General features: G+C 35.1%; 1 protein-coding gene across 1 annotated transcript in view; it reads right to left on the minus strand.

The window, feature by feature from the left end:
* EPHA5 (EPH receptor A5) overlaps positions 1–24766 on the minus strand; it is a 326237-nt gene that overhangs the window by 26986 nt on the left and 274485 nt on the right. The window contains exons 9-13 of the mRNA XM_047799235.1: positions 22022–22089; positions 20590–20715; positions 19726–19911; positions 3970–4031; positions 2390–2599 (exon numbers count right to left, since the gene is read on the minus strand). Coding sequence (XP_047655191.1) covers positions 2390–2599; positions 3970–4031; positions 19726–19911; positions 20590–20715; positions 22022–22089 — 652 coding nt within the window. The remainder of the gene's footprint in view (positions 1–2389; positions 2600–3969; positions 4032–19725; positions 19912–20589; positions 20716–22021; positions 22090–24766) is intronic.

Below are 24766 nucleotides of genomic sequence, written 5' to 3' on the forward strand. Positions count from 1 at the left end.
CATATGGAAGTTCCCAGGCTAGGGGTTGAACTGGAGCTGCTGCTGCTGGCCTATACCACAGCCACAGCAACACCAGAACCGGGCCACGTTGGCAACCTAAAGCACAGCTCACTTCAATGCCGGATCCTTATCCACACAATGGGAACTCCTATTTTTCATTTTTTAATTAAAGTATAGTTGATTTATAATGTGTCGATTTCTGCTGTACAGTAAAGTGACCCAGTCATATATATATATATATATATATATATATATACACATTCTTTTTCTCTATGTTTAAGAGAAGGCAAACCCAGGCAACCAAACATTTCATCTATAAGCAAAAATGTAATAAGGAAGAGAGAGTATGAGAAAAAGAGAGAAAGAAATGTGGGTTTTGAATATTTTCTTATAAAAAGATGAATAATATATGGTTTCCTGTTTTGCAAGAAGAGAAAAATTGAATTTGTATACCAGAAAAAAACAGTACTTAAACTGTTCTTTATGAGCCAAAATTTCAAGACATGGGAAGAAATAACAGTTTCATGTAATGCTTAAAATTTCTCTGTGGGTTTTAATGTTAATTTGAATTTTTCAAACTGAGTTTGAATTATTTGCTCCTTAGAAATATGGTAACACCACTTTAAAAAGACTTTTCTGAAACAATGTTTTGTGAATTAAATACTCATAGGCAAGATCATGGCTGGCTACATGGCATTGGGATAGTCTATAATATATTATTACTTATCCTCTTGAATTGTAATTTGTTGATTCCTTTAAACTTCAACCTAAAAGTTTTCTTCTGGTGCTCTGACCATCCTATTGGCATCAACATTACCTAAACTTCCCTCATGACTTCCTCTCTCTGTATATAGATTTTCTGCAAAGTGGTACCATGCCGCATCTCACAGGAGAAAGTCTTGAGGGTCTTAAGATGATCTCTGGCTTCTTTATCCCTCCCTCTCCACAAGTATGACACATAGGCAGAGACCTTGAAAAATTTACTTTATGCCTTTAACTAAGACACCAACCAATCATACTGTGAATGGACTTTTCTAAAACCTCAATCTATCTTGCTTAGGCTTGCATATTTACTAAATGTAACTCTAATCCCAGGAAAATTCCTAATTGATGTTTCATTTAATGCAAATAATGGCAATAACAATTAGGTCTAGAAGAAGAGGGATATTCCACCAGTTAATTAATTGGTTTACTAAGCTGGTCATTTGAAGGCTTTGTTTGCTTTGAAAAGTTTCTCTTGATCCCTGGTATATCCTTAACTATCCATGAGTCACAATGCAGCAATGAAAAAAAAAGGCCTTATAATCTAAGAATAGCCTCTATTGTTAGACTATGATAAAAGTAATTTTTAAAATGTTGAATTAAATAAGAAAATGTGTAGCATTTGTTTTAAGAATAAGAGATGACAAAAGTATTCTTTATTGAAACAAAAGTTAGTCATATTGTATAGTGAAAAAAATGATAAATTCCTATCTTCATAATGAGTCTAAATATTGAGAATATCTTGATCACCTTGAAAAGATTTAGAATTAAACTGATATAGTTTATTATAATGGATTACAATGAAAGAAGTGCAATACACAGACTACAGAAAATTCTGTTGCACCACTACCCACAGTTGGTAGAAAGAATTATCAATTCTAAAACATCAATTCAGGAAGCAATTACTTTGCTGGGAAAGGGTGTTGATTTATGTTAATTATGACAGTAAGAGTTAGTGAACAATTTTCTGTAGACGTGGGCTTAACAGTTTACATAGTATAAAAGAAAAGTAATTAGGCATTAAAATACCTCCACTAAATCAAAACTTTTTGAAAGAATCGTTCTTTTATTCTCTATCATGTGAATACTTACAAGACAGGTTTGGGTATTTGTGAATATGTTTTATCAGTGAAGAAACTATAATGCAGAGTTTAAGCTATCCCTAAATGCTATACATGTATATATATTTATATGTGTATAATATAATCATCTATTGTATGTATATAGTATGAATACATACTATGTATATCATATATTAATATATGTATATTTATTTATTGCTTTTAATGTAGGAGATTCTCTTTTTCTTTTACATATAATACTTTATATGATTTTTACATGTTGTATCCACTGTGAATTCAAACCTCGTATTTTCAGTATCTGGAGGGAAAAAAATGAACTGTTAAGACTCATAAAGTGAGTATACTTGGCTTATCTGAGTTTAGTATTTGAATTTTCTGATTATCTAAAAAGGAGACTTCTCTGGATTTTCTTACCCACCTTCCCCTTTTTCTCTTTCTATGTTGGAGGAATTTCTTTCTTCTTTTTTTTTTTTTTTGCTTTAAAATCTTTAAATATTAAACGCCTCTAGTCTAGTATTTCAGAAATGCATTCTGTTAGATCTTACCCTTGTGGTGTAGGCTGCTTCAGGATCATCTTCCAGGACCCTAGATAGCCCAAAGTCAGACACTTTGCACACAAGGTTACTGTTGATTAAGATGTTTCTGGCAGCAAGGTCTCTATGCACATAGCCCATGTCGGAAAGGTACTTCATTCCTGCAGCGATGCCTCGCAGCATGCCAACCAGCTGAATCACAGTGAACTGCCCGTCGTTTTTCTGTAGAGATTATACAGAAATACTAGTCCCGCAACACCAATCACTGGGGAAAGTATGAAAGGATCTGCCTTTAACCTCCCCATTAATATATACTATCACCAAGTTCATGTGCAATTTCTATCTGAAGGAGAATTGAGAAAGTTAGGCCATAGATAGCTAACTTGATAATGTGTGTCATCCTCAGCTTGGTCAAAGCAGAGAAAGGCTTTTAAAGTCTTTGACCAAAATCTCATTTAGTTGTTCTTTCCTGCATTGTTATTCTTTTATTCTCAGTTATCAGAGGAGTGTTTTCATCACTCCAATCTATTGCTTGCCTTGGGTTAACACTGCACATTTCTGAAGCAATTTAAAAGAAGCCAGCTGGATAGGCATATTGGAGTAAAGAAGTGGCCAGAGGCAATAAGGAAGATTCTGCAGTCCCAAATGCGAGGGCCTGGGGAGGGGACTGAGGAATGACCAGGAGAATGGTAGCACTTCTTGGAAGCTTGATGTCTTTGCCAAGGGCACTGGACTTACTGCAGGCACATAGAATAAGGCTCAACTGATGCTTGTTTTGAAATAGAGGAATGATGGGACCTTACGAGACCGAAGAACTTAAATATATGTACAAGAAATTTGGCAGCAGAATCTGGTAGAAGGTGGAGATTGGAGGGGAAGTTTGCCTTGTTAGCAGATTTCTTCCATATTCAATGTACAGCCTCTTCTTATGATCCTCATTAATGCCACTGTCCCATGACTTTCCTAATCAATAGCAACAGATGCCATATTGAAGGAGAAAGACTGCCAGATTTAATCAGGCCTGCAAATATGCTCTATTGTCTAGGACATGCTATTTACTAATGAAATGAGTTGCCAAAATTTAAAATCTGGAGCCTTGCATGTTAAAAATTTTTTTTTCCCCTAAAACCTGGAAGATCTGAAAACACTGGCTACCATCTATTATCATATAATGACTCTGGTGGTATGAGTAGTGGCTGGCCCTCGGATGACCTATGAGTCCACCTAACCCTTTCATTAATATAGATGATTTTCATGAACGTTTTAGATATTTTTATTGTTCTGCCCGGTATTATATACTTTGAGAGAGTTAAGTACTTGTAAAAGCCTCTCTTTTTTTCCTTCTTTCCTTCCCCTTTTTGTGGATGGCAAATTAACACACACTTAAATAAAACTCTAGAGGCGTATAATTTGGATTTGTATGTTTTCTGAAGTAGACAGTTTCAAACCAAAGTTAATTTTTGTAGTATAATTATCCTGACTCCAGACATTTCTATTCAAACTTTAGCTTACAAGTTGGCTGGACTGCAACTTCAACATCATGCTCAATATATGAACGACACTTTGAATAGTTACATTTGTCTAAATCTTACCTTTAAAAACGTATCTAAAGAGCCATTTTCCATATACTCTGTCACTATCATCACTGGTTTACCTGAAAAGAAAACAGTAGTATAAAATGTTGCTTTTTGACTTTGTATTCTTATCTGGCAACAGTTTACCTGGAAGTTTTTATTATTGTCCAAATTATGTACATTCATTTTAAAAAAGGGTCATCTTTGGGAGTTCCTGTTGTGGCTCAGCGGTAACAAACCTGACTAGTATCCATAAGGATGAGGGTTTGATCCCTGGCCTCGCTTAGCACATTAAGGATCTGGTGTTACCATGAGCTGTGGTGTAGGTCGCAGACACAGCTTGGATGCCATGTTGCTGTGGCTGTGGTGTAGGCAGGGAGCTTTATCTCCAATTTGACACCTAGCCTGGGAACCTCCATATGCCACAGGGGCAGCCCTAAAATAAAGCAAAAAAAAAAAAGTCATCTTTGAGTAGCAAGTAAATTCCTGACATAATGATATCTTTAGCATATCCTGGGTGAGCAGTGAGAAAAAAAATCATGAAAATGATAAAGATTGACATTTAAGAAACAAAAAAATACATAATTTTCAATATTAAAATCCAATTTATAAAACAAACAAAAAAATAAGAAAAAAATCCAATTTATATAGAAATAAGCTTAAGGATGATTTTTATTTTAATAGAGTTAATAATATTAAGTGCCTCATAATATCCAACAAAGCACTGCAAACATCTTTCTCTTCCTCACAATTCTAAATAAAAACTCTCATCTGGTCTAAGAACCCTGTTTACGACCCCTGGAATATAACCTGAGTTTTTTTTTCAACTTCATTTCTAGGTTCTTATAATTCCTTTACTTATGGCTACCTCCCTTTTTCCTCCGACACCCATTTAGAATCTCCATCAATCCAAAGTTCTTCCTTCTTCAAAACCTTGCTCTCATTTCCCTTGCTGTCTCCTGCATTTCTCATGGATGAGGTCCATCCTCTTCCCATGTCTGAGATACACGTGTAGCTGGACCCACTCTGGAGCCAGCCTGCTTGGCTTTGTGTCTTGTTTCTATCACTTACTACCATGTGATCTTGGCCAAATCAATTCTTATCTCTGTGCCTCAGTTTTCTCATCTGTAAATTGAGGATATTAACAGCACCTGTCTCAGGGTGTTGTGAGTATCCACTGAGCCATGAGGTGAGCTAGGTCACTGAGAATAGTGCTTACCCCTTCAAACCTTCTATGTATTATTTCTTTATAGACTTTATCAACTTTGTGGGTTTATCTCCTCCTTTGTATCTGTTTTGGGCTAATCTCTAATTTAGTCAAAAATAAGATGACTAAGAGAATAGATCTTATTTTATCCCTCATAAAATTATGGTGTTTTATATATAATAAGTCTGTGATACAAAATGAAAAGTAAAAGACCCAAAAGGTTTGCTATACAAAAAAAATATTTAAAACACGGTTGTTAGTTTTATCACTCCACATTAACCTCACTATATTTTAAAACATGCCCTTTTACTTTAATAAAAGTATACTATGTAAAATTTCATTGTTAACAAACTATTTAGAGGTGAGTAAAAACAGACCCGATGATAGCAAAATCCTATCTTATATATCCATTAACTTTTATATTATAAAGGGAAATAAGGCCTGTACAATTATGAAATGTACTATAATTAACTTAATGGCTTTTTTCCAGAGGGCATCTGTATTTTACTTGAGAAGGATTCATTTAGGTCATAGAATTAGAACTTGTACATTTATTCATACAATATTATCCCCAAATGTAAACATATATAGAAAGTTAGACAGTTACATATAAGAAAGAAACTAGGAAGAAAAAGAATTCTTCATTCCAAAAGCACTTAAAAATCACTATTTAGCATAATAAGTTAAGTCAATCTAATTTCTCACTCAGATAACGATCTTCTTTTAAAATACTTAGAAACATTATTCTTTTAATGGAATGTGACAAGTAATATTACAAAAGCAGACACATTTCTTTCCTCCTCTTTAAAGTTAGTAAGTTATAAAAAAGTTTGTCTAAAATAATCAATTTGTCATACATTTGTACTATGACTATGTTATGTAAAACATCCCATGCATAGAGGACATGTGTTGGAGATGTCATTTGACTTGAAACTTGTGAATGGAAAAGGGTCACTGGTATAATAAGTGACAGAGATTCCAGGAAGAGGCAGCATGTGCCAAGGCATATTGTCATGAAAGCTCATCAGGTTAAAGCATGCATATAAGCCTGGATTTTGCTTTGTAACTCAGGAAGTGACAGATGAACCAGGATAACAATTTCAAAATTGACTGGAAATACAATGCCTTAGTTAAAAAAAAAAAATGCATGTTGTATTTGTAACTGGCCATGACAGCACAAAAGGAAAAAAAGCATTGTTTTTCTTCTTTGTATGATTGTAATCTAAGTACATGAATTAAAATATACTTCTGATTTAAATTCATTTTATTGATATTGCCACATCCGTTTAATGGACCTGAGACAAACAGACAAAATTCTGCTACATTTAGGTCCTACTGGTCCCATTCTTATATCCTAGAACCTGTCTGAGGCTTTTATTAGTATTGAAGCCCCCTTTCTTTCAAAAAATCCAGAATTAGTATGTTTCCCCATGGGTGACAGACAAAATACTGCATAACTGCTTTGGCACAGGGACCTACACATCTGAAGTTCCACCAGCCATAATACTGAGCTATCAGAACGCCCTGCAGTACCAGACTTAACCTCTTCATTTGCCTGATTTCAGGAATTCAGAAGTACCCAGAGATAAAGCTGAGCAGGCATATAAATGGGACATGTGGATAACCCTGACTGCTTTACCTTTTTTCTCTTTTCTGAGCTGTTTCAAAAAAATTATTGAAATATAATTGATTTACAATATTGTGTCATTTCAGGTGTAGAGTAGTGATTCAGACACACACACACGTGCACATTCTTTATTTACATTCTCTTCCAGGCTATTATAAGATCCCTGTGCTATACAGTAGGTCCTGGCTAGTTATCTATTTTATATATAGTAGTGTATATATTTTATTACCAATCTCCTAATTTATTTCTCTCCTTTCCTCCAGTTTGGTAACCATAAGTGTTTTCTATGTCTGCAGGTCTATTTCTATTTTATAAATAAGTTCATTTGTACCCCCCCACCTTTTTAAAAGTCTTTTTAGGGCTGCACCCTTGGCATATGGAGGTTTCCAGGCGAGGAGCTGAATCAGAGCTACAGCTGCCAGCCTTCACAGCAACACGGGATCCAAGCTGCATCTGAGACCCACACCACAGATCATGGCAACACTGGATCCTTGACCTACTGAGTGAGGCCAGGGGTTTAATCTGTGTCATCATGGATATTAGCTGTGTTCATTACCACTGAGTCACGACGAGAATTCCTGTACCCTTTTATTAGATTCCACATTTAAGTGATATCATATGATATTTGTCTTTCTTTGACATACTTCACTTACGTGGTGATAATCTCTAGGTCCATCCATGTTGCTGCAAATGGCTTATTTCTTCCTTTTTTCTGTCTGAGTAGTATTCCATTGGGTATATATACCACTCCTTCTTTATCCATTCTTCTGCTGATGGACACTTAGGTTGTTTCCATGTCTTGGTTATTGTAAAAGTGCGACAATTACATGGAGGTGCACTTATCTTTTTTAATTACGGTTTTCTCTGTGTATATGCCCAGGAATGGGACTGCTGGATCATATAGTAGCTCTATTTTTTAATTTATTAAGGAAGCTCCATATTGTTTTTCATAGTGACGGTATCAATTTTACACTGTCACCACCAGTATAGAAGGGTTCCTTTTCTCCACACCCTCTCCAGCGTCTACTATTTGTAGACTTTTTGATGATGGCCATTCTGACTGGTATAAGGTGGTACCTCATTGTAGTTTTGATTTATATTTCTCTAATAATTAGTGATGTTGAACATCTTTTCATGTGCTTTTGTCCATCTGTCTGTCTTCTTTGGAGAAATGTTTATTTAGGTCTTCTTCCCATTTTTTATTTGGTGTTTTTTTTGATATTAAGCTATTTGTATATTTTGGAGATGAATCCCTTGTTGGTGGCATCATTTGCGAATATTTTCTCCCACTGTGTAGGCTGTCTTTTTTTTATGGTTTCCTTCGCTGTGCAAAAGCTTTTAAGTTTCTTTAGGTCCCATTTGTTTATCTTTGTTTTTATTTCCATTACTCTAAAAGACAGATGCCAAAGGATACTGCTGCAATTTATGTCCAAGAGTGTTCTGCCTATGTTTTCCTTTAGTTTTAGAGTATCTCATCTTACATTTATTTATTTATTTATTTATTTATGTATTTATCTTTTCAGGGCTGCACATGCAGCATATGAAGGTTCCCAAGCTAGGGGTTGAATCAGAGCTGCAGCTGCCGGCTTACGCCACAGCCACAGAAATGCTAGATTTGAGCCATATCTGCAATCTACACCACAGCTCACAGCGATGCCAGATCCTTAACCCACTGAGAGAGGGATCGAACCTGCGCCCTCATGGATATCAGTCAGATTCGTTTCTCCTGAGCCATGATGGGAATTCCCTCATTTTACATTTAGATCTTTAGTCCATTTTGAGTTTATTCTGGCTTCAGCTTTTTAATCAAAGAGTGTGGAAATATTTCAATAAATTTACAGCTAACAGAGCCAAGAAAAGTATGTACTTGTTGAATACCAGTCCTGGTCAAACTAGGAAAAGTTCAGAACTTTTTGGAATGAGCCATAATTCCAGGAATCCTTCCTGCAAGGCTCTTTCACTCTGATCCTCACTTACATAAATCCATTGAGGGAGCTGTCAGTTTAACTGGGATTAGAAGAGCTGGGTTCCAGCAGTATCCAGGGAATACAGTATGAGCTTTCCCTTGGGGGCACCTCTCAGATCCCACCACATGAGTAGATGCCTTGTCCATCAAAGGAAAGAACTAATCTATGTATCGTAATCTGCTCCACCCCAAGCCCTTTACGATTACTGCACCTTCCGCTACTGTGACCTACAAAGCCTCCAGCTTCCTTATACTCTCTTCTTCTAGAATTTCTTCCTCCCATCTATCCTCTAATTTTTTAGACCCTCTTCTTACTGATCTTACAGGTCAGTGGTAAGTATTTACTACTCCTCACCCAAAGTCTACTGAGCAGGAATTGGATAAAATCCCTATGTAAAAATATATCTTTCTTGGTTAGATTTGTTCCTTAAATTCAACCCAAATTCACTGAGCTTAGATGAAAGAATACATACTCTAAATAAACAATGAAGTGATTAGAAAATGTATTAACATTGAATAATACCTATTTGGAAAAAAATGATTGTTTTTTAGGGAGATGGTTACCTGATATTCATCCTATAAGATTTTTAGATTTCATCACCTAGTTTTAAAGCTTGCTTCATTATTTATGACAATGTTGATTTTAATCATTATTTGAGAAATATGATAAGGACTTGAAATGCCTCTCATTTTTCAGAAAAGGGGGGGAAACAATTAAAATGAATGTTTACAAACAATCATGGCCTTCTTTTGTTGACAAGAATAAGACAATTCAGGACCCACTGGACTGTTCCTCATGTCTGAGCCATTGTAATGATAATTACATTTAGTTTGGCTTATGTTTTGTCTCAGATCTTGCTAGCCTGCAAAAATGACATAGCAAGAATTAACATGGCTTACTCCAACTGTTGTAAATTCAATAAGATGGTATAAATCATTTTCCACTCTCCAGCTTGAAGTACAAAGAGTAGATCTGCCAATAATTTTGAAAGCGTATTATCAAAAATCAATATAAAAAGAGCTCATAAAACATGTCAAAACATGATTTTAATCACAGAGTTGAGAATTTATATTACTTTATATTATTTACTGAGAACCTAGTCCAGGAAGAGTCTAAGCAGTAATAGAAAAACGTCCATTGTAGAATTCATCAACCTCATATTTTATCATTTGGTATTGACAATTACAAAAGACCTAAGTTTACTGATTTATTGAGTACTCACTTTTTACAAGGCATATTGTTATTTTTAATTGCCATCGAAATTATATAATAGTGATATTACAAAATATTCTTTTCAGAGAAAGACAAGTGAGGCTTAAAAAGATTCAACATATTACTTGAGCTGATTAGTGCAAGTCATAAAAGAAACAAAGTTGAGAATCAAGTTCATGTCCACCTGTCTATAAAAGCGATCTTCTTTCCCTCCATACTATGATGCCTATAATTTCCAAATACTGTTAAATTTAAAATTTTCTTTTAAAATTTCACAAGTATTTAGACTTTGTGTTAATATAAGCTTGGTATAATCACAACTATGCCATTCGAGACTATTCAAGCACTAATGGTTCATCTGGCAGGAATTCAGTTGTTCTCAATAAATAATCTATTTTTTTTTTCCTTTGGCCCCACCCAGGGCATGTGGAAATTCCCAAGCCAGGGATCAAACCCATGCACAGCAGTGACAATGCTGGATTCTTGACCTGCTGTTCCACCAGGAAATTCCATCAATAAATAAAGTATTCTTACATATGATCATTAGTTATATATGCTCCAAGTGTTCTGAAGTATGTTCCATAGTGAAGTGGTCTTGGATTCTACTTACCCCAGGTAGCTAAAGTAGTCAAACTCATAGAATCAGAGAGTAGCATAGCAGCTGGAAGTGGCTGGGGGGAGGGGAAAGGAGGAGCTGCTCTTCAATGGGTATAAAGTTTCAGTTATGAGAGAGAAAAAATTCTAAAGATTAGCTGAATAGCACTGTGCTTACAGTGAACAAAATCTACTCTTTCCTCTACACCTAAAAATTTTAAGAGGGTAGATATGATACGTGTTTTTTGTTTATTTGTTTTTTACCATAATAAAACAAAATTGTGTTGGCTTCCTTACTAAGTGATTTTTTTTTTTTTTTTTTGTGCTAATGAATGTCCATCAAATCCAAGCAAAGAGAAGACACACCTCTTGTCCTCCTGGTAAAGCAGTTCTTTTTCACAAAATATCTCAAAGTCAGGTGAAGCAAACTTTGGGGACTGTTGATCTAGCCTTTGCTTTTCAGAGCATGGCCCTTAACAAGTGGCACAGCTATCACCTGGGAACTTATTAGAAATGCAAAATCTCAGTGCCCAATCCAATCTATTGAAACAGAGTCTGCATTTTAGCAACGTCCTTAGAGGCACATTATCTTCTGAGAAATGGGGAACTAGGCCACATCACAGAATTGCTTTATTTTATTTGCATTGATACCACTTGCTTTTCTGGGTTAAATCTGGGCTTTTTATTTTATTTGCACTGATAGCATCTGCTTTTCTGAAACCAGGAGTGCACTGATAATCACGTGGTACCATCAATGCGTATAAGGGAGCTTTTCATTTAGAAGCATCATAATTCATCAGAAAACTATTGTCACTGGGTTTTTCTTAGAAACATTTTATAAGATTTGTAAATAGTTAAAAGTAAGCCTGTGCTTATAGATCTATAGTTGGGTTGTATTCCATTTAGTATATTAACACTTATAGCTGTTTGAAATTACTTTTTACTCCAAGGGAAACTTGGATAAAAAGTATCACGATTCAATTATTAATGGTTAAGGGGTAACCAGAAAATGAGATCTTGTGCTTGTGGTAGGAATAGATAATACTTATTAGGTGGGGAGTGGGAAGGGAGAACGAAGTATGGGAATATTAGAACTTAGAAGGGCACTCAGCTATTTCAATTCCATTATGGTCCTTTTATTTTTTTGTCTTTTTGCCTTTTCTAGGGCTGCTCCCACGGCATATGGAGGTTCCCAGGCTAGGGGTCCAATTGGAGCTGTAGCCATCGGCCTATGCCAGAGCCACATCAACGCGGGATCCGAGCCGTGTCTCCAACTTATGCCACAGCTCACGGCAATGCCAGATCCTTAACCCACTGAGCAAGGCCAGGGATTAAACCCACAACCTCTTGGTTCCTAGTTGGATTCGTTAACCACTGCACACGATGGGAGCTCCCTATGGTCCTTTTTTATTGGTTAACACTTTAGGGAATTCCACTTACATTTACAAAAAAAAAAAAACCTTTAATTTTGGGAAAAACTATAAAATCAAAAGCCTCTACACATTACCTGAGACAGGAATATGGAAATGCCAAACATTTCCATTAAGTAGAAATTCCAAATTTTCCATAATATCTTCTTTTACTTCAGAATGTATATAGTGATATAAACTTTTTCATTAGATGCTCATTTCGAAATTAAAAGTGAATTAGAATTTCTCTGACACACAGCAAAGGTGGATAATTACTTGTGGAGTCAGAAATTATTGACTTTGTAGAGGAGCTATGGGATCTAAGAATTAACAGTGTGACACCTTTGTTTCATTAATAATGAAAACGACTTTAAAAACACAAGGTTTCATTTACTAACAGTTAATCTTTGAGCCAGTAATCTGTTTCTATAGATATATGTCTTTTTCAGATGAATAGGAATTTTATTTTATCAGAAAAAGCACTTGTAAATATCTAAGAAATATTTATATGTATTTATTAAACCTCTCTCTATGCCCTAACAATGAAAAACAAGTATCAAATTAATGATCTGGTATTCATTTCTACTTCTGTTTTAAACCTGTTTATTTCCATCATGGTATACCACTGATAATGGTTCACAGAAGTGTTTCCTTTTGTGAAAGGGCAGATGTAAAATTCAGGCACACTCATAATTGCAAATATTTTCATTTATATGTCTCAGAATCCAATTTTACACAACATGTGCAACTGGATGCTTACAAGCCTCTCTAACTTGTCCACAATGGAACTACTGACTACCAACAACAGTCTAGCCCTCAAAGACTTTTCCCCACAGATGACAATTCCTTTGTTCAAGGTACTCAGGACACATCATTGATAATTATAACTTTTTGTCACATCCCATACCTAATCCACAAGAAGGGTTACTGGGATCCTTTAAAGTAGCTACAGAATTCAACTGCTCTTGCCATCTTGTTGGGTTAGTACCCTGATCTGACCCATGAGGAGGTGTGAATAATGACAGCAATCTCCTCCCCATCTCCCCATCTCAACACTGGCTTCTACCATCTGTATTCAACAGATCATCCTGATTGATCCTGTTAAAGCAGAAATAAAATCTCATCACATTGTGGCTCCAAAGCTTAGTTTAAAAGGCAGTCTTCACAGGAACTCTCATTTATTCCACTGAAGCGACACTGGTCTTGCTGTTTCCTGTCCATTCTATGCAAGTTCCATTTGAGACTTGCAGGTCCTTCTTTCTAAAATCACTGCACCCAGGTATCTCTGAGGCCCACACCTTTACTTTATTCAAACTTTATCAGAGAGGCCTTTCTCTAAATAAAATAGAAACCACAACCCTGAAGAAAAGAAATCCCTAATTTCCTAATGTAGCTTTACCTTTTTAATTGAATATATTATAAATGTAGAGTTCTAGTTCAGCAGAATAAGAACCTGAATAGTATTAATGAGGATGTGGTTCAATCCTTGGCCTCCCTCAGTGGGTTAAGGATCTGAGATTGCTGTAAGCTGTGGCATGGGTCACAGATGTGGCTTGAATCCTGTGTTGCTGTGGCTGCAACATAGGCCAGCAGCTGCAGCTCTGTTTTGACCACTAGCCTGGGAACTTCCATATGCAGCAGGTGTGGCCCTAAAAAGAAAAAAAAAAACATTTATTCAATTAGTTTCTGTCTCTCTAACCCAAAGATAGGCTCATAAAGGCAGGAACTCGGTCTGTTTAATCTCTGCTATATCCCACTGATTAATAGGGAAAGATGTATTAGGTGATCAATTAATACCTTTGAATAAGTAAATGTTTCTTGTCAAGTGTATACCAAATAATAAAACATGAGGTTGGTAAAGTACACTATTTAAGAGCTTGGATTTTGGAGTCCTATGGAACTGTTTTTAAACCTGGTATTATCCTATGCTAGTTTTATGATATTGGATAAGATGCCTAACTTCTTTAAGATTAATTTTTTTTATCTGTAAAATGAGAATAAATACTAGTGTCTATAGGATAGCATTACTGTGCAGATTAAAGGAGATAATATATAAATAGCATTAATTTAGCACATTCTTAGAGTAATGTTAATGATTAGCAATAGTTTTAACTGTTATATTTATAGGCAAGATGTTGTGAAAAGTTCCTCATGTAATTTCCTTTGTATGAATATCAGGTTTTTTTTTCCTAAAACACCCATGGTTTTATAGAACAAAGAGGTTTATTTAAATGTAAATTATGTGTCATTCTAATTTGTTTTAAATGTTTACATAACTGCAATTTAGTCATTGATTCATTTAATATCATTCATGTCTTTCAATTTTTAGGGGATGGGGGTCTTTTTAGAGCTGCACCCCATAGCATATGCAAGCTCCCAGGCTAGGGGTTGAATAGGAGCTGCAGCTGCCTGCTTATACCACAGCCACAGCAACATGAGATCAAAGCCATGTTTGACCTATACCATAGCTCATGGCAATGCCGGATCCTTAACACAGTGAGTGGGGTCAGGTATCAAACCAGTGTCCTCATGGATATTAGCTGGATTTGTTACTGCTGAGCCACAACAGGAACTCCTTAAAAAATTTTAAAGTGCATAATGAGTGACCCTGTGACAGAACACTAGGGGGCTATAAACATCTATCAATTTCAAGAAGCTCATTGTACAGTAAGGATGATAAACATGTAAAAAGATAATTATGATATAATGGACAGCATGACGAAGTGCAGAGAAATTCAACTAGCATTTGTAAGATTGCTCTGGCTGAGAATTCATTCATTCAACAAATACATGAAACACTACACATGCTGAGCCCATATCTAAGAACACACAGGTGAAAAAAACAAAACCCAATGTAGAATTGGGACACTTTCTTTTCTCAGTTATTCAGCATTACTGAGTGGCCTCCTCTATGCCGGGAAGACACTGAGGACAGAAGGAAAAATGAAGATAAATGACACTGATCTCATGGAGAAGGTTACGTCTGAATTAAACCTGAAGGTCAAGTAGAGCAAAGTGGAGAGGACATTCTGGGGCTGAATGGAGTATCTCCAAGAGGCAGAGGAATTACATAAAGTTTTCTGGAAGGGAAATAGTATAATATGGATATGGCAAAATTATGTCAGGTAAAGCATCAACGTTTATGTATTTTACTCGATTTGTGTGCTGTTTGCTTGATTTGTTTGGTGATGAAGCAGGCAAGAAAAAATGATTTAGTAAACATATGGAGTGGACTAATGTGGGAAAATAATGAAACGGGAACACTAGTTTGAAGATGGGTGGAACAGCCCTGGGTAATATATAATAAGGGCCTATAAAATAAAATTGACTTTAAAGTCAATTTCATATCATATGAAATAGAATAGAAAAACATTTCTATTCTATTTCATAAGACAATGAAATACTATATTTGAAAGTATTTCAAATTTATATATTAAGTCAGAATTGTCTGATGATTTAAATAATCATTTGTCACTGAATATGATATATCCTCCAACAAAGAAAAATAGGGAGCTATTTAATTTTCCTCTAGTATTTTGTTTAAACTTATTAATTTCATAGGAGAACTAAGTTTATTGCACATGATCCTAGATTAAGAAATAGAACTATGAATAATTCTAAGACTTAATAGAAATATTCCTTTAGTCCATTTTGATAATATTTTCATGGGTGAGAAAAATAAATCTTCAAGAACTAAGAAAATGCTGCACTGGAAAAATTATACTTTCGCCTTTTAAATTTTATTCCTGAATCTATTTAAATAGTGAAAGCTGGCATTATGTATGTTACATGAAAGCATCCTGTGTTGTGAATAAGTCAATTAAGCCAGGACCTGTGGGTTTTAAAAATCATCTGTCATAAAGTCTCTCCAGAATATCTGTATATCTATCTATGATGTTTCCTGTTGAACAACAAATTACAGAAGGAACCTGAATCCAGGCCCATGTTTCTGGCACGTAGGGCAGTGATACTGCAAAGAAGGCTCTCCACCCAGAGGAGTGCTACTGCAGACTCCCCACCTTAGCTTCAATCAGAAAAATCACAAGATTTAGTTGCACTTATGTCTCATTATCTGTGTGCTGCAGGTTGAGAATAATTGCTGAATAAATTAGCATCAGATCAGAGAGCATGAAATTAAGGACACAAATAAAGTAAGTTGCAACATGGTAAATTAAAAACAAGTTGAAGACTTCCTAGGTTGAACACCCAGAGCTACATTTATTAAGAGGAAATACAGCTTCAATTCAACATAGAACAAAAATAAGACAAAGAAATCTTTTAAGTATTTACTTTTTGCTTGACATGTATGTGAAGTTTCATGGCATCATCATCAAATGGAATATTTGATCAGAAGACTGGAAATTTAAAGTCTATCTTTTCAACAACAGTACTGTTTTTTAGATTAAGACTTTACAGAATTTAAATGTGTTCATTTACTGATAATGACATTTGTTTCTAAAAATAAAAGTTTTAAGTGCATATGAAATGGTATATGACAAATTTAGTTGTCTATGAGAAGCTTAGTTGTCTTATATTGTCTCAGTCAGAACCCATTAATACAAATCAAGTTCTGTAATAAATTAAGGGTCTATAAAAGAAGGTGAATATCAGTTCTAATAACTTTGGGGTCTCGTCTAGTAATATCTGATACATTCACTTAAACAGATTAAAATACTTATTCACTATTATAATTGTGGTCACACACAAATTTTTCTTAGTTTAATTCACATAAAAACTTTATAAGATAGGTACGATTATTTATTTTTTGTGTGACACTGAGGCTCAATATGTTTAGAGTGACCATGGGTTGATTTAGATTTAGGTGTAATGAGTTTATATAAAGAATTAGGTCACTGTTTGAAGAATCTGTTTCTTCAAGGAGTTTTGTTTTTGTTTTTGTTTTTTGCTTGTTTGTTTTTTTAAGCTAGAGAGCTAAAAAATACGTAGAAAAGAGACAAAATTCCATGAAAGATTTGAATCAGAGTTTTGCACAAATGAAGGCACATTACAGACAGTTGAGAAAATCCTTATATAGGCACAGTGGTCAAAAGAAGGAGGAATTATTTCAGGGTTAAGTGATGGATTGTTTCATGGAGGTGACAAAATCTGAATAGGGTTTTGAAGGGATTGAAAAAAAAACAGTGATTATGAGGAATTAAGTTTCAGAGAAACTTTGCGAGGCAGGCAGGGCAAAATAATTACGTTAAAATGGACTAAGAATGAAATGGATACACAGGCACTCAGAGCACTGGAGGAAAAGGAAACAGAAAAGTAATAATTATGTATTTCTTAAGCACCGACTTGGTGTCATGCCCATTCTAAACTTTACCTGTATTAATTCTTATCATCTTCACAACATCACTATGAGGCATTCTCACCTCATGTCATTGATGAGGAAACTAAGGTTCTAACATGTGCAAAGTCACAGAGTAGATTGTGGAAGAAGCAAAATTAAAATCTGTGGTTATATCCATAGCCCAAAATATGATGCAGTCCTGTCTCCCTTGATAACAACGGTGATCTGGCACTGTTCTATACATCCCAGCTAACTTGTTACAGGGTACCCTGGCTGCCTATGGAGTCTTACATGTACCCTGGGTAAGAGGAAGATATGGTCAGAGTTTATTTGAGGAAGTTAAATTTAGCAGTCATTTTAAAGATGAAATGAAGATGTGAAAAGTATCAAATATTTTGCATTCTATGATCACTATGACTATATCATTAACATTGCTTTTTGATTTTTTTTTTACTAAAGTACAGTTGTTTTACAATGTTGTGACAATTTCTGCAGTACAGCAAAGTGACTCAGTAACATTTATACATATTCCTTTTCTTAAATTATCTTCCATCATGGTCTATCCCAAGAGATTGGATATAGTTTCCTATGTCATTAAGTACTATGTTTTTCATTAAATAATACCTTTCCTATAGGAAATGATTTTATTCAATCACTGTTGTTGTAATACAGTATCCAGCAGCACATGATATCATAATGTCCTTTTAATGTCCTTCCCCTCACATATATATTTTGTCTCTCACCTGCCTCTTGTCCCAGCCTCTGACCTTTTCTTGGGAACTCACTTGTTTTGATTAGACCTTAGAGTGCCCTTCTTGCTCCAGCAGTACCCTCTTTGGGTAACTATCAAGGGAGACATAATGCATGGGGATATAACTCAGCTGGGGGAAAGAAACACCTCTACGTTGTAAAGAAACCCACATGTCTGAAGGTAATTTTATTTCTGTATTACATTCCTTCAAGGATATTCTTACTGCAGATGTGCATTTCTCTCTTTTTTTTCTTTCCTTTTTCATTTTTGGCCATCCCGTGGTGGGGTTTCCAGACTAGGGATCAGATCTGAGCTGCAGCCTCAATCTACAACCAACGCCAGATCCTTAACCCACTGTGTTGGGCCAAGGATCAAACTTGCGTCCTAGCGCTCCCAAGATGTCACCTGTTCCTGTTACGCCAAGATGTGTATCTCTGATACATGGAGAAAAACACTGTCCCAGCAAGATAGGCTAACTCAAAATTTCTGCCAATCAGCAACATGATACTTTCAGCTAAGGTCTTTGTCTAGGACTTGTCAAAGTCTTCTGTGTTCTCATCTATGAGCTGTTGTGAATGAATAATGACATGGGAATTAACTGGTAATAAACCAGGTCAATATGTTTTTTGTGGTTTCTTGTGTTCCTCTTTATTGTGAAAAAGTTGTGTTTTTATTGTCGCTGTTGTTTTTGTTTTGTTTTCCATATTTAAAAGCTAAATGGCATAAATGGATATCCAATCGATTAAAATTACTTTTTAGGTTAAAAACATTTATTGACTATACACAGCTGCTATGCATACTTGGCATATATAATTTAAAACCTGATTAACAGCAAATGGAAGTTAAACCAGTGCTTGAAAGAAAGTCTAGAAAGTGTTCCCTGCCAAATGTTTTAGATGATTTTACAAAGTGGTATGCAGGGTATAGAGAATAAAGGAAGGGATGAAAATACATAGGAATGGCAAAGAAAAATGGATTAAAAGAAAATGAAGGTCTCAGTTATATGGCACATAAATACTTTACTGGAGGACTGAAAAATTTGAATCCTTATATTGGGAAGCTCAACACAACCACATTTATAAGACACTAACAAGAATTAAAAGAGCTGTGAAATTCTAGATATTTCTGAGTAAAAATAGGATTTGCTTTAACAAAATAATTAGTCTCAAGGAAACTTCCCAGATTTCTGAGGCTGTTGCTTTCCCTAGAACTAATAAAATATTTCAATGAAAAAAAAATGAATGAAAGAAGTACATCTGGCTATAAAGAACCGCTTAAAATGTGTCAGGCACCTATGGTTACAGTAATCCTATTAAATGTTCAACTTCAATGCATCAATCAAAACTTTGAAGTTAATACTTCATTAGGATAAAAAGTGAACGAGCCAAGAGGAAAAAAAATGATACTTTTACTGCTTCTTTTATCTGGATACATTTTCTCTGGTGCTGAATTCATAGTAAGTGAGTCCATAAAAGTGTTTAAAAAATAAAGAGAAATTCAGGTTCACTAAGGATCAGCTTTGACAGGAATCTACTAAAATACAAAATAATTATTATCAATATTAGACAAATTGTTAACAGCATTATTCTACCAGTTTTCTATCTTGAGCAGCATAATAACCTAATAAAAGAAACTGAAATCTTTAGGATCTCACACACACACACACACACACACACACACACACACACACATGATTTGCCACTGTACTTACTTTTGGTTACCACACCTTCTAGGTGAATGATGTTCGGATGGTCAAACTGCCCCATGATGCTTGCTTCACCCAGGAAGTCTCTGCGTTGCTTTTCGGTATAGCCTACTTTAAGGGTTTTAATCGCCACAGGTAATTCTCTTTTTCCTGGAAGCTTCAAACGTCCACTACAAACTTCACCAAATTCACCTTGTGGGTAAAGGTATGAAGAACACGCAAACTCATTATAAATCCTTCCTCTAATGCTAGAATAGTCCGGTTTGGAAAAAAAACAGAGTTAAAACCTCAATGGTAATGGAAATTAATGGTGCATTGGGAAAAATCATCTACAGGTGCTTATAAAACACATTGGGGTTTATTAGCTTCTTCTATCTCACCTATGGAAACCTTAAAGGAAACATTAGAAAGAAATTAAAAGTGACTGAAAATCACTTCCTTCTTCCTTTGCTTTCTACTCTAGTGGTGACACTAATGAGAAGAGAAAAAAAGAAAAGGTCATAGCAGGACAAAAAGGAAATAGAGATAATTCGTAAATAGAATAATTGCATACTTGAATTTTCTGAATACTTTTGGGCATTACAAGTTATAAATATATATGAACTATAATAAGTAGCAGATGAAGAAACATTATGTTTGAATATACATTTTCTTCTGTTTTTTTTTTTTTTATGTCAGAAACCCAACATTTGCTGGTTCAAATATGAGCTATGCGGAAGGTAGCATTAGAATATAATCAATTTTATACCAGTTTGAAAGCAAGTCAATTACAAAAGATTAAAAACATTCTGCCTCAGATCAGAACATTGATGTATTACATTCTATAACATAAACACAGGTTAAAAGTGCGAGCTAAACACACTGTCGTACCCGCTCCAATGACTCTTTCAATGGTGATACATGAAGCTTCTATCTCCTTGGCAAATTCATGGACAGCTTGATTGGGATCCTCATAGGTATGCGGATCAATATATGTTCTTACTCCTGGCAGTTTAACTGTAAAAATAAATAGGCATTAAAATAGAAGTGCTTGTGATGGATTAGTGAAATTATGAACATTAACATGCCAATTAGGGCTAAATTTCTTAATTCCTGAAAGTGGCAGAGCTGCAAGGACAGACCCTCTCCTGGACTTACAGGAGTCTTCTGTACAGCTATCTCACCTCTATAATTTTAGAAACCTGGACTGCCTGGCATGCACAAGAAGTGCATATGTGATGACATGTTTGAGTCTTTCAACAGGAATGTTTAGAGAGTCAGTCTCTAAGACAAAATAAGACACTTGTTGCTCATCTGGACAATGAAATGCCATGAGTTTAGTGGTTGGTTTGTTCTCCTGTGTTTTACTTAAAAATCTCATCACGGATGTTTAATTCAGGTTTACAAAGTAATTTAAAGTAACTTTTCTAGTGCTTGGGTCCTGTAAGACTGACAGAGAAGTCAAAAGAAAAAGAATTCACTCTACCTGTTTCTGCAGGGCTTTATACAAGACTGTTAGGGTCTAGGAGCTTCAGTTTCATAACATTTTTAAGGCTACCAATATTACCCTTACCGTATTTTTTTTAAGGAAAAATAACATTAAATATGTAGAGCTATGAAAGTGGATTAAAAAATATTCTGCAGCATGAATGATGGATTTCATGATTTTGATTTCCATGGTCATGGCAGAGAGACGAAAAAAATTCCCTCTTTTTGTCATTTACTTGGCTAATCAATTCACAATGTACTATTTATGAAAAAAAAGAACGTATCAAAATAATAATAAAATTAGAACTCATTTAGGCTAATTTTTAAGTCTGTTATTAAAATTCAATTTTCTTTATTTCTTAAAAGTGTAATCTTTTTTCCAGTCATTTGAACCAAAGTTTCATGCTACAGGATCTGCTCAGGGAAATTCCTGCCAAAATGCTAGAAAAGAAGAAAAAAAATTTATCCATTTAATCCAGTGGTGTTATTTAATGACATATTCTACAGACTGTTGCTAGGAATTAGAACTGGTTTGGAAATTTGGTTTGAAATAAAAGAGCTTTTTATATTAAGCAAATTTTTTTATTTTAATTATTGTAATGAAAGTATGGTTTAAAGAATTGAATAAACCATCCACTGTTGCTGAGGGTCAGCCGGCAATGCTCCAAGCTCACATGCTTGAGAGGAATGTGACAAAACATATTTTTAACACAATATTTCTGGTAAGTTATTATGAATCTCTCCCCTGAAGAGAAGCCAAAATAACAACAGAATCTCCCCTACTTCGTTTTATTTAATTTTTTTTTTTTTTTTTTTTTTTTTACAGTTTGCTTACTGTGCCCATTATGAAAATGCATCTTTTCCTCTTCTGGATCTTGTTTTGCTTTGCTGTAACCGCACCGCCTGGAACAGAGTAAGCTGCAATTAGTCACATTTCCAAGGGGTGAGTCACATAAGCCCAGAACATGCAGCACAACTGAAATGACTGCAACCTTAAGTGATTTTCTCACTAGCAGTATGAATAACACCAATACTCTTTTAGATGAATTGTATTTCCCCAGCCAGTATCCCTCATTTGTGCCCAGATTTCACTGAGAAGTCTGAAGTGAGCCAAGCCTATTTGAAACTTCTCTTCACCATGCATCATACACTAGACATTTCTCTGTTCCCTTCTGCTTTTACTTTTTTGCCGCCTCAGAGGCTCCTGCCTTTTTTCAGGATGAACTTCCCCAACTGCATCCCTGACTCAATAGTCTCCTCCTTTGAGCACCTTACTCTCTAGCACTATTCTATTTTCTTTTTTCTCTTGTTTTGGAGTCTTTAGTTTCTCTACTGGCTCTTTTCCACTCACATCCACTCAGAGATCATTACCAAGTTCACCGAGACCTGCAACCCTTTCAGCGCCACTCTCCAAATCTTAGTCACTCTTATTTTTCTCATCTGCTTACCAATTTGCAAGTTCTTTTAACTTGCTCTTTAATATTTACAAACATCTGTCTCTATAATGTTAAAGGATGACATATTCATCTCTAAATCCAATGATTTTTTCTTAATTTTTAATCATGATGGACTGAAGTCCTTAGCTACTCCCTTTCTGATGCTTTTTTGCTCCTCTTTTTACTTATATGGACATTTCCATACATGTTCTCCACAAGCTTCTCTGGCTCTCTCCTGTCAATCTATCCATCTCCATCCATTTAATTAATCCTCTATCCATCGGTTTAATTCTTTTGAAAGTTATATTATCTCTCGTAGATTTATGTTATAGGGATATTCCACTGGCATTCAAACTCAACATATCTGAAAAAGAAAAGAGCATCTTTCTCTTTACTTTTAATCTTGATCTGCTGCCTTCTTTTGCTTTTAATAACACTTCCATAGCTTTGGTACCTTAAGATTGAAGCCCTATTCTTGTGTACCTCACAACAAGTTAGTTGCCAACTCACACACAATCTATAACATCAATGTCTTATGATCCATCTTTTCCATTTCATTAGCTCCACCTCTTCAATTAAGGCCTTGTTGTTTTTCATTTGGATTACTATCAGTGCCTCAGAACTGATGCCCCTGCATCCTATAAATGCTTTCTTAAACTATACCAGGCATGGGCTATAGCTAAATTGCCATCACAAAGGTACTCTTCGATTGTGTTCGCTTTCTCCTGCAAAGTCTTCAATACAATCATAAAGATTCCTAAATGTAGCCCTAATGCACATTTCCTGCATCATCTCCAAGATATTTCTCCAGGCTTCCATAAGTTCATACAAACTGGTTCCTGAACTTAGGATTCTCTTCTTGAAAATTCTCAATTACCAAAGTCCTGTTCAGCTTTTGCTGCCTGCATGGTTTTGTCCTAACGTCCCAGTTCAATACAATCTCCCTCCCTGTACCCCGCCCCCTCCACCGAAGCCAGTAGATTTCTGTATCCCTCTCATGGCATGGTGTGATTCCCATTCTACAATGCAACATAGTCATTTGAGGATGTTTTTTGGCTCTCTTACTATTATTGTCAGTTTCTTGAATGGCAGCAACTTCTATTCATCTACACACTTCTGAAGTGACCTATTACCTGCTCAGAGTTGGCACCAAAAAACATTTGTCACATTAATGAATGGATAAATGAATGAGAGAATGATATTCTGATTGAGTCTACACAATGACGAGTGTTTGGAGGGGGAATGCACTGATGCATACTAAGGTATACAAGTAACCATATAACACTGAAACGACCGACCAAAATAAAAATGCTTAAATTGCTTTTAGTGAAATTCTAAGGGAGTGAACTTATTATTCACAAGTTCTTACAACAAAATTGAGTTTATAAGAAACCAAATATCCTTTATTTCTGCATAAAGAAAATACAGTCAAAATGTCAGACTGACAAAATACAGTAATTACAAAGTTGACTGAAAACTGCCATACGATGTAAATGAAGTGGCCCACAGACATGCATTGAGAACAGTTCCTTGGTTTCATATTCAAAGATAGTTCTTAAATATGTGTATATTTTGATATAAAATGAAACCTATTTTATTCACTATCTTTCCTAGTGTATAGTTGAATATATTACACAAAAAATAGATAACACAACCTGTCCTTGTGTCAGTGTGGAAAAAAAAGTTATCTTAATTTCACCATGTAAAAAAAACTGGCAATTTATGAGTAAAATACAGCTTATAAAATTGAGTAAACTCAAAGGAATATACTTAATACGTATGGTCTTCTTGAGAGAAGAAAACTACACAATGGGGATCTGGTGGCTTTTCAAGTTTTATTCATAACACTTGGATGTATTTGTCATTTAAGAGTTCTTTAGATATCTTGGACCACCTGACCATAGTGGGATAGAGACAAAAACCAAATACATAAAATCATCCTGAAATAATAGTCGTTCTATTTAAGCTGACATTTAAGTTATTTTAATACATTGTTCATAATTTTAGAAATTCCATTATTCTTTCAATCTTTAATGTATTTATCTCAAGAGAGAAGTTATTGACACTTTTTAAACCAATATTCTAAATACAATTATGTGAAATCATCCTGAGATTTACGTTTTTTAATCCTGACAAAAAACTTG

The sequence above is a fragment of the Phacochoerus africanus genome, chromosome 10, assembly GCF_016906955.1.
Source record: "Phacochoerus africanus isolate WHEZ1 chromosome 10, ROS_Pafr_v1, whole genome shotgun sequence".
NCBI classification, from domain to species: domain Eukaryota; kingdom Metazoa; phylum Chordata; class Mammalia; order Artiodactyla; family Suidae; genus Phacochoerus; species Phacochoerus africanus.